An 11871-nucleotide genomic window follows, 5' to 3' on the forward strand; every position below is an offset into this window, starting at 1 on the left:
AACTTAAAATAACATTCAAAAGTATCTAAATCACAAATTAAAGACTTATAAAGTCTTTCAAAATTCGTTCAAAATTTCAAAAAGTTCATAAATGTCCAGAGATCTAAACTAGGGAATGAGATCTACATAATCATCCTCATCACTCTTGTCGTTGGTGTCATCGGGAGTCGAAGTAGTAGGTTGACGAACGAGGTTCATCACTTGTTCTTTGATTTGTTGAACGGTCTCACTCATGTTTTCTTGTTCACATACTCTTCTCCGCTCCGACTCTGCTAGTGCCGCTGTAAGTTTAGCTATTTGATCCGACATAGCAGCAATCTTAACACCGTCAAGTGCCTCAGCTTGACGTGATGATCCAATACCTTCTAAGCCTAACTGGAGTCGTCTTACATCGTTTTGAGAGCCTAGACCATAGACTCTACCCTTGTGTGTCCCCCCTACCACTTTTTCTTTTCAAATCTAGGTGGAAAGTTTAGGTGTCAATTGGACCGAACTATCTAGATTCTTAGCGACGTACTGATGAAAGTCATTCTGCATATTAAATATAAAAATTGACATCAATATATATACATATCATAAATATATTCACTATTAATATATATTATTCATATTAAATAACTTACAAAAGTTCGTTCAGCCCTTTCCTTCACCCACACATCCGGATCCGACTCATTTTCTTTCTTCCTGACATAAGTCTTCTTGAAAACCTCCGATTTAATGGGAGTGCATCCCAATTCTTTTTCCTATAAATAAAAACTGAAATTTATAACGATATATATGAATCAACTAATTATTTATTTAAAAGTCTGAATTAGAACTTACCATCTCTTGTGCAATTGTTCCAACCGTCTTTGCACCTCTGGTGTGCAATGAGCCACCTTTAAGACTGCCTCTAGCCTTTTTTGCTTGATCTGATATTGCCTTAAACTTGTATGTGTTCCAATACTGACCCAATTCATCAAAAACATGAGGCAACATCCAACCGAAACGTTTACCACTATCCCAAACTTTCTTTAGCCAGCTAGACAGTCTGGCGGATGCCTTCCTCTCAAATGTGGTCCCAATGACCAAATTGTACCTCGACTCCCAAGTACACATAGTCTGAAAAAATAACGTTAATTAGATCGATAGTAAAAAAAGTAAAGTATACTAAACTTAACTAAAAAATATATACCTTAAAGTTATTAAACACTGCCTGGCGTATACTATTTAGAATCTCGCTCCAAGAGTGATAAGCCTGTGTATAGAGTCTTCTAACACAGTCTTTTAAAGCCCGGGCAGCATCCTTTGCAGGATGCCACATGCAAAACACATAATAAATATGTTAGTTCATAAATAATTAATTAAAGTATAAGAAATAAATAAAATAAACTAACAAATAGATAACAAAACAAACTTACGATGATCCATCTGGCTCAATCATGACTCTACCAAGTCTGTCCTTCTGGCCAGGAGCTAGAGCAGGCATCGCATCATCTGGTGTAGCACTAGGTGTAGCTGTAGACAAGGGTGATACATCAGGATGCACAAAACGCTGAGTCAATGGAGGCGTACCGGCCATAGCATCTGACTACTCGCTACTAGAATCTCCAATTCTCATGGTAGATATATAACTGATGAGATGTACCTGTGGGAGATGGAGTACCTGCCGATAAGGGTCATGCTCGACGAATAGCCTGTAAAGGTAGGTCCTTGTAGCGTCGTGAAGGCAATGCCTGTTAAGTAGATGAAGCACTGATTGATCGACGGTAATTAGGATAATATTGCTGAGGATCCGCCGTATCAAACGGAACAACAAATAAATGAGTATCATAGCTGATGCGCTCTGGCGCAAAAGAAATAGATCTTGCAATATCCTCAAGATCTATGAGTCTCCTAGACTTCTTCTTCTTAGCCTATTTAGTCTGGCTAACTCCAAGATGCTCACGATGTCTATCACCGTCACCGCCTGATGACATCTGTATGCAAATTTACATGTATAATATATATAAAAATCATAAATTAAATAAAATTAGCAAAATACACTTACATATATATATTAGCTAGCTTTCATTCTACACTATTTCTCCTCGCTTGTTTCAATTCCATCATTCTCCCATTCTTCCTCCTTAGTTGTTTCATTTTCATTATCTTCCCATTCTTCGTCATCAAATGATTTATTTTCCATATTCTCGGATATTTCTTCCTCAACATTCAGTGTCTCATCAGATACTTCTTCTAATAATAATTCAAACTAACTCAAATAATACCCAGACATCAGATACTTCTTCTAATAATAATTCAAACTAACTCAAATAATACCCAAACAAACAACTCCTTAAATACCCTAATTCAAACTAATCTTACAATTCCAAAATCAAACTAATTAACTCAAGAAATTACGAAATTCAAACAAATCCTAAGATACCCTAATTCAAACTAACCCTGACATTAAAATTTTCAATTCACAATCAACAAACACAAACTAACAATCAAATAATCCCTAATTCAAACTAACAATCAAAAACCCTAATCATTCACTTACTAACTAACAATCAATACAAACTAACAATCAATAAAAAAACTAATTACAATACACTAATTAACAAATTCAATACTCAAATTGAAAGAAATTAAAAATAATATTATGAAACCCTAAGAATTAAAGGAGAAGGGCAGTGGGTCGGGGTCGGCGGTGGGCAGCGGCGACGGGCAGCGTCGGTGTCAACGTCGAGAGAGAGGAAGAGAGAAGGAAGAGAAAAGAGATGGAGAAATGGGGAAAATCGCGTCTGCTAGTGCAGATATTTTAAAGAAAGCGACGGACAACGTCTCTATGTCCGTCGCTTTTTAAAAAAAAAGTTTGACCAACATTTTGACCAAAAAGCGATGGAATAAGAGACATTGTCCGTCGCTTTCTTAAAATATTTGACCAGATATTTTGACCAAGAAGAGACGGACATAAAGATGTTGTGCGTCACTTATTTAAAAAATAATTAAACAATTAAAATTAATAAAAAGCGATGGACGGCGTAGCTTTTTTTAAATTAATAAATAATTATTTTTAATAAAAAGCGACGGACTGCGTCGCTATCTATATAAAATAATTAATTATTCATTATATATATATTTGGCGCAAAAATCCGCGAAAAAAAGCGACGGACTAAGCGATGAGGTCCGTCGCTTTTAAAAAATGTATTTTAATTAAAAAGTGACAGACAGTGTGGCTAATGGCATCGCTTTTATTTCCTTCGTTTTTTAGCAATTTTTTAGTAGTGCCTCCATTTTAAAATACATGAATTTTTGAGGTGTGCACACCTATTAAGAAAATTAGTTAATAATATCAATTAAAGGATAATTTATCCATATTGTCCTTTTGTATCTTCTTAAAACTAGATTTAGAGTTGTAAAACACATTAAAGAAAAAAGTTTTGGAAATAAATAATTAAGACATTCTTGGATTTTGAAAAATTCATTCATTTTGAAGCATAGAGAAAATGTCAGAACCTTATTTCTTATGGATTGAAGAGAGTTTTTTTTTTAAAAAGACAGATTAAAAGAAAAACGTGTCATATAAATTAAAATTAAAAAAAAAGTACAAAACAATGTTGGAAATTATATTGTACTATGATTTCTCCAATCTCATTATTCTTCAACTTTCTTTTGGTTTGTAAACTATAAAAATTGCAGGGCATGTGGATTGGAATGTTGTTAGGAACCATACTTCAAACAAGTATTCTTATTCTCATGATTTTCAAAACTAATTGGAAAAAAGAGGTAATGTATTACATATTCAATATATTTTTATTTTTTCTCAATATGTTTCGAAAAGAAATTGCAATATGGATATGTTTGATATGAAGGAAAATGTTTTTCTAGAAAATATTTTTTGGAAAACAAGTGAATTTCTTACCTATTTTCTAGTATTTGATAAGTAAGTAAGAAAATATTATTCCAAAACACTTTATATGTTATCTAGCAAAACACTATAACAACGAATGAAATAAGATGGCGAATGAGGGTTCAGGGGTGGCAGGGTCTGTGAGCTTGTCTTTGGGAGGTCAAAAGTCTTTTTTTTTCCTCTGACAATAAATGCTTATTTTTTAAAAGTAAGGTATTTTGACTAAACTTTTTAGAAAAAAATAAATAAGTGTTTCGAGGAAATAACAAGAACTATTATTTAGAAGCTAAATAAAGTAATTTTTTGAAAAACACTTTGTAGAAAATATATTAGAATCATTTTTAAAAAATGTTTGGCCAAGTACTTATTATATATTGCTCAAAAGCATTTTTTTTTAGCTTTGATTAGTCAAAAACAAATTATTTCTCACAAAAATACTATTTTAAAATAAGCTAATTTTGAAAAAGTTGACCAATCAGTGGTGACAAAAAACACTAGTGATTTTTCTCATCTGTCTTAACTTTGGTGGACAGAGTTACCTAGTAACTATTGGTGGCAGCAGGTGGCAGGTATTCTGTGAAATTAGTCAAAGTGCACGAAAGCATACTCGAACACCACGGTCATTAAAAAAAGAAGTTGACCAAATAGACTAAATATAATTTTTTTGTTTTTAAATTGGGGGTAGCAGAAGGAGAAATGGAGATGGAATTATAAGATAGGGAATCGAACCCTCACTAACAAGGTGAGAGTTCAGGTAGTCAATCAACTGAGCTATCAAAATTCCCCAATATAAATATTTATATCACAGAAAAAACTTAACGGATATTTTAACAAAAATAACTTAATAGATACCAAACAGAGCTTACTACCTTCATTTTTCTACTTGCTGCAGGCTTTAGTTGCTGAAGAAAGGGTAAAAGAATGGAGAGGTAGCAAATGATTAAGGGCTTGTTTGGACATGATCATAAATTAGGTTTGATGTAATTTTGAAATTTTAATTGGACATGTGATTTGGATTTCATAAATTGTAATTTTGTAATAAATATCAAAACTTCATAATTTATGAGAACTATCAAAATTAGTTTCTCAACTCTAGTATAAATTTACCAAATGAGAAAACCGTGATTCATAAATAAGGTATTGAAATATTCTAAGCCGTCGCATTAATAAATCACATTTTTTCATTTTATAAATAAATGTTTGTGATTACATGCATCTATTATAAACTCTCAAATACATATAATTTTACAAAAAAATTACTTGTTCAAAAAATCAACAATAGTGCTAATCAGCTCTTCTTTAATATCATCCTTCCATATTGTATAGACAATCTCTACACGTCAAACATAAATATTTCTTACAAAATTTAAAATGACGGTGCTTTTTAGAAGTATAAATATATAGGTCATGTTTTATATTTAAGAAAATAGGAATCACAACTTAAAATGTAAAATCCTATTTTTCGAAGAATTTGAGATTTCAAATTATGATTTAAAAAAGAAAAATAGCTATTAGAACTTGTTTTAACCAATAAAATATTAGTCATTAAATTTAATCTAGACCCTACTGTCCATTTGTGCTCTCAACTACTGAAAACCAACATCTCTGAGAGGGGTTATATTGTCAATATGACCCCCGCAAAGTTTTGCCCTAATTTAGATATATATATTTTTCATATCTTTTTTAACTTAAATATGCTATTTGCTTGTCTTTACACACGTGTAGTCACACACTCTCACCAACTCAGTCATCTTAATATCACATAAGTTTGGTCAATGGTGAGAGGGGTTTGATATATTGTGTTCTACTGAGTTTAATGGTTTAGTTAAGTAAAGAGTTAAGTAGATGGATACATAATACAAACTCAGACAAGTATAAAGTTCATTAGACCATTTTGCTAATTTATTATGATGCATATTTTAGTATACTTCTCTTTGTTTTTTGTTCACCGTCGTTAACTATTGATAATTATTAGCTTCCACATGACTCTGTATTAATTAGGGAAAATGGTCTGAAAAATCTCCAACTTTGGCCGAAATTGTTGTTACGATACCAAACTTTATAGATGACCTTTTACCCCTGCACTATTTAATATTGTATTTTAAAGGTATATATGTGCTCACGTGGACACATTACTATTTATAATGATGCAATATTTATGATGTCCACGTGTGCACATACATACCTTTAAAATACACTATATTAAATAGTGTAGGGGGTAAAAGGTCCTTTCCAAAGGTTGGTATTGTTACAACAATTTCGGTCAAAGTTCGAATATATTTCAAACCTTTTTCCCTATTAATTACCTCAATCCGAACATATCTAGAGTTCACAAAAGAAAAATTAGCTCTAACTAATAGGTAGAACATTCATGTTATTAGCAAAAACTTTATTACAAGTACGTAAAAGAATTGATAACTCATAAAAAATAACAAATTAAATTCCTCACATAATTTTCAAATAACATGCAACTCTAGCTTGAGACCTTCAAAACACCCTTGTTTGCTTGTAGAGATGAAATAGTATGGCCCAGATTTGTCAAGAGTAATTGATGTTTGGCCACTATTATCCTTGTAGAAAGTTTTGATATTACTATCACAAAGTGCATAGCTTGAAATATCCACTGAGGCCACATCTATCACTTTTGGGGCATAGAAGAAATCTGTCGATACAGAGTCAAGATTTAAAATTTATGAATTTGAAATTATTTGTTGATGTTTGGCCACTATTATCCTTGTAGAAAGTTTTGATATTACTATCACAAAGTGCATAGCTTGAAATATCCACTGAGGCCACATCTATCACTTTTGGGGCACAGAAGAAATATGTCGATACAGAGTCATGATTTAAAATTTATGAATTTGAAATTATTTTATTTATAATTTGTACAAGTTTAATAAATATTTTAAGACAAATACAGGATTTAATTAATCAAAATTACCGAGTTTGGTGAACTTGTAACCAAAGCTTTATAGCTCCACCCCTGACTCTTTTCTTTGTGAATAAAATTTCATGACAAATTCAGTAAATTTATTCTCTTTGCTTTAATTTAAGTGGCGATTTTGATTGAATATGTAGTTTAAAAAATAAAAAGATGTTTAAAAAATGTGATGAAATCAATTGTATAACTATAAATCATCTCACTGGGGTAAAATAAGAAATAGATTGCTATGTGACAAATAATACAATCTTGCTTGAAGAGTTTAAGTAACTACTCCCCTACATAACAGTGTTGACTTAATTTAAGAAAGAAAGACTTTGAAACTACGTGATATTTTGAGGTTACAAAATCATACTATCATTAAGGTATGTTTACGATGAAAAAGAAAATAAGTTATATTTTCTATCGAACAAACACCAATATTTCTTTTTAAGAAAAAAAAAAATTATTAAAAGGAAAAAATTAACTTTCACCACTTATGTATTTCTCTCAGGATGTAATTAATTTAAAATATTTTCTAACTTTTAAAGAGTATTAAACTGTGAAACAAATGTCTTCGTCCCATTCTTATAGAATTTATCACTAGAACATCTCTAAATGACGAATAAGGTTAATCAGAGCGGAAAAAGTTTTTCATGAAAATAATTTTCCTAAACCTAAAAAAAAAATATTATCTAAACATGCCTAGTGAACCTTAAAAGTAAAAAAAAATAGATATTCATTTTCTTCTTTTAAAACTAATAAAAATGAAAGTGTCACGTAAATTGAAACAGTACTTACGGAGAACATCTCCAACACGAAAGCTTTTGCCATAAGCCCATGGATGATAATCAACCCCCGGACTCCAACCTCTTTTGTCACCCACAACATACTCATTTGCTAAACTTCTTGGCATTTCAACACACAAAATCAAGAAAATGCACACAAATACTAATTTTCCTATTGAAATGGCCATTTAATATTTCACTATGTTGCTAGAGCTCTTTCTGTTTAATTTCCTTTTTTCTAACAAAAGAAGATTGAAATATTAGAATAGAGATAACAAATAGGTTAAGGCAAGTATAAACATATCAATTAAGGTTTGTTTTTATAGTGATGTTGAAGAATCCAAGTTGTATATTTCTAAAATAAATGTTTGTTTATTGATCAACTCTATGCACGAAAATAATACTAAATTGGCTTCAAATTATGAACTGGCTATAGACAGCAAGATTGTAGCATGAGCATATTCGCGAAAGCAAACACATGCATAGGTGGATTTTAAAATTTGAACGTTATGATCTGAGTTTCGAGTTGAAAATTTTATGTGACAACCCATATCATTTACTTTGATTTGAAATATATTATATAATTATACTTATTTTACTTTTTTGACACGTATACATGACTTTTTTTAACCCTATGATGTGTAATGGATCTCATGAATTTGTCCTTTGACCTATGTTATCATCTAGCTTAAAAGAGCACATATCATGTCAATAATTGTGTTTTGTCTTAGATAGGTAGCGCTTCACTTTTTAACCACTAGCTTATATAACCTGTGTTACGTGCACTTTTTTTTAAAAGCTTATCAGCCCAGAAGTTTACTAGTCTTTATCTATAACTTGTTGTCATCACGCCTTTTCTCAGGAACGTTATAGAAACAAGTACTAAAACTAATGAAAGAACAATAGATGATCTCGTTATATGTCTTGACAATCATCTTCTCTTGAGTTAATTTTTAGAGTTGGGTAATTAAGTACAATATTCATTTCCTTAAATTATTACAGGGCAGAACTCATTTCAATTCTCTCTTCCAACGTTGGAACCCCATATTAAATTGTGTCCACGCACTAGATGTCCAGCTTTGGTACATGCTGGTCTTCCACTCTTCCTCGACAGGAATTAATTAATAAGGACTTAGAATCTGAGATTTACAACCAAATTGAATAAGTAAATTATACTTAAAATAATAATAATTAATAGAACAACCAAAAAAGAAATAGATAGAATTTCCGGAAATTTTGGATCTTGTTATATATCCATATATATGATATGATAAGTTGAGTGTAGCATTGAGGAAGTTTCCTTATTTAATAAAAAAAATTTATGGTGAAAAAAATATAAGACAGGATCTTATAGGCTGTTTGGCTAAGTTTTCAAGACGTTAAAAATACTTATTTTAAAAAATGATATTTGATTAAGCCTTTGACGAAAAATAAATGATTTTGAAAAGTAGTTGAAACGGTTTTTTGCTAAGAATTTTTTAAAAAAAAACATATTTTTAAAAATAAATTTATTTTAAAAGATTAGCCCAAGAAGTATTCTTTTCAGGTATAAATTGATGTGATAATAATCTAAAATGACATTTAATTTCCTAAGCAAATCAAGGCATGTGACAAGTTAATGACAATATTTTGGATCTTGCCGTATTTCTCGTAGTGTGGTAATTAAGGAAATTGGTCATATACGGATCCGGCACTTCTTTGTTTTTATATTATTTTATTTTTGTCAAATTTTTAATTAGATACAGACCAGTGTTTTAAAAGGCAGGGGCGTAAGTCTCATGAATCTACAATTTTATAATTTTCTTACTTAGAAAATAAGCAAAAGTGGAACTTGCAGTGATTTTACAAAAAAAATTTAAAAATAAACTATAATATATAGAAAAAATATTATGATTTTATTTGAGATAGGTATTAATAATCAATAATGGAGAAAAAAAGTATTATAATTACTATTTGAGAAATATCATTATGCCAATAATAAAAAAATGTGATTTAAAGCAAAAAAGATTTAAAAAATTAAAAACGCTCGGGGCGTATATTTTTACGCTCAGGACTTACGTTTTTATGCTCGGAGCTTACGCCCCAAATTCTAGGATTTACACCTAATGGATCTATGTCTTCAATTTGCACCCCAGAGAGTTTTTGATACGCCCTGCCCCGAGACTCACCCCGAAACTCGCCCCAAAAATGTTTTTGAAAACACTGATACAGACGTATAAAACATCTTTAAGTCTTAACCATTGGTTAGAAATTAGAATATCAAATATTTTCATAACAAAGGGAAATGAAGACGTGCTCAATGACAATATTAATAAGGTTCGTTTGGCATGGATATTTTTCATTTTTATCTGAAATATTATTTCGGAAAACTATTTAAATAAAAAATTGTTTATAATTTTTCGTAGTACAACTTTATGTTTAATTTTAGAATTTTTTGAAATTTGAAAAACTTTAAAAGAATTGTTTTCATAATTTTTACTTCAAATACTCACAAAAAATCAAAATCTACTCTAAATTTGAGTTCATATCCTAACACAACTCTAATTGTCAAATATTATTTTCAATTATTTATTTTTCAAATGTCACAACTTTTATGTTCTAACTCTCACTTATAATCTCTCTCTCTCTCTTTTTCTGCAAAGGATATTATATTGCTCCTTTTGTCTCAGTTAATGAATTAAATGGTAAACCTAAAGTTAAATTATCACTCAATATAAAATTAAATACGTTATTTTTTAAATTGACTAAAAATGAGCATGTCATTTTTCAAACAAATTCAATTGATTTTCCTAATAAACTAATTTGGCTAAGCTATAATCCACAAGTTTCCTCGTCAAGAAAAATATTCAAATAAAAAAATCGAATGTAATTTAACGTAGCATCAAAGAACACCAACTATACACACCTGAACTATTATAGTTGGTGATCTAAAATTTTTTTTTAGTATTTCGAGTTTTTGAGTTTCAAATTTAGACTATTAAGTGTGTGAGTTTTTTACTTAAACAATCACCAACTATACACACCTGAACTATTAATTGTTCACTTTTTCTACCAAAACGATGGTCATATATCATATAGAAAAAGTGAACAATTGATAGTTGATATATATTTTGATAAAGTGGATTTTTCGCATACAGCCACTCAAAAATAATTTAATTATGCTCCATAGTTATAGTTTGCTAACTACGATTCGTAGCTACATGTTAGAGGGAGGAGAGAGACGAGTGAGAGAGGGCAGAGAGTGGAGAAAGGTGAACTGTATTTGTATATCTGCCATATAATTGTATCTATATGTGTGTAATTTGTATTTGTATATGTATAAGTGATGCAATTACAACTAAAATTAAGCTGCGAGCCGTAATTAGTTCAAATCGTAGTTATGTTAACTAATTAACTAGTATATGTACGCTTGCTTATTCGCGTAATTTTCCCTTTGATAAATAGTTGGTGATAGATAAGATAGGAGTTTTCAAAGAGTTTACCGTCAAGGCCCATTAAGAAAAAGAAAAAAAATCCTCAAGGCCCATTTAGGGTGGCCCAATCCGGAACAAAGATCAATAGGACTTACACTTAATGGGCCGTAATGAGCTTGTGCTGGCCCAATTGACACCCAAATTTTTCTGGGTGAGTTATGCTAGAGAAGGTAAAGGCTTTATTTGGTTACTAGCTACAATATTTCTGTTTTTGCTAATGACATTGAAATGAACACGGCTAGTTATGAAAATTTCTCATTTTTGCAACTTGTCCAAGTTTGAGTCAATTCGTCAGTTGCATTATTTATAGCTTCTTTGTTCATAGACAAAGTAGATTTGAAATTATCTTATTTCTTTGGATTGTCTCATCAAATATGTTTTTTTCCTATAGTGTCACAGAAGAGCGTTAGATAAAATCAAGAGAAATATAAGAGCATAGCATGGTCTCCATCAGTGGTGAAGCCATAAATTTTAGAGCAACTTTCACATATAGCAAACACAAAATTCATATTTGTATGTTATAGCAAAGTTTGCATAATTACGCTCCATAGCAAACATAAATATGTATATTTCGCTATACATATACAAAAGAAAGCAGTTGTATAATCTGCTTTGGTATATATATACAAAAAGATCAATTGTATAAAGTGAGAGAGGCGAGTGAGCGAGTGAGATCTGGGAGAGTGGCGAGCGAGATCTGGGAGAGGAGAACGAAAATATATGTATATATACAATTTTCTCTCACTTTATACAAACACAAACGCAGTTTATACACTTGCATTTGTATAAAAAATGAGAGAGGCGAGGGAGAGA

General features: G+C 30.8%; 1 protein-coding gene across 2 annotated transcripts; it reads right to left on the bottom strand.

The window, feature by feature from the left end:
• Positions 1 to 6251: 6251 nt before the first annotated feature.
• Positions 6252 to 7861, bottom strand: LOC107058393 (blue copper protein-like). 2 transcript variants are annotated; one of them, XM_015304051.1, is made up of 3 exons: positions 7599 to 7861; positions 6594 to 6702; positions 6252 to 6430 (listed from the first exon to the last, which is right to left on the bottom strand). In XM_015304051.1, the coding sequence occupies exons 1-3, from the start codon at positions 7771 to 7773 to the stop codon at positions 6334 to 6336; spliced, it is 381 nt and encodes a 126-aa protein (XP_015159537.1). In that variant the 5' UTR covers positions 7774 to 7861; the 3' UTR covers positions 6252 to 6333. The 2 variants fall into 2 exon arrangements, with proteins under 2 accessions (XP_015159537.1, XP_015159536.1); XM_015304050.1 differs by lacking the exon at positions 6594 to 6702 and having other exon boundaries at positions 6252 to 6539.
• Between the last annotated feature and the right edge of the window lie 4010 nt (positions 7862 to 11871).

Source organism: Solanum tuberosum, unplaced genomic scaffold, assembly GCF_000226075.1.
Source record: "Solanum tuberosum cultivar DM 1-3 516 R44 unplaced genomic scaffold, SolTub_3.0 scf00510, whole genome shotgun sequence".
Classification (NCBI taxonomy): Eukaryota; Viridiplantae; Streptophyta; class Magnoliopsida; order Solanales; family Solanaceae; genus Solanum; species Solanum tuberosum.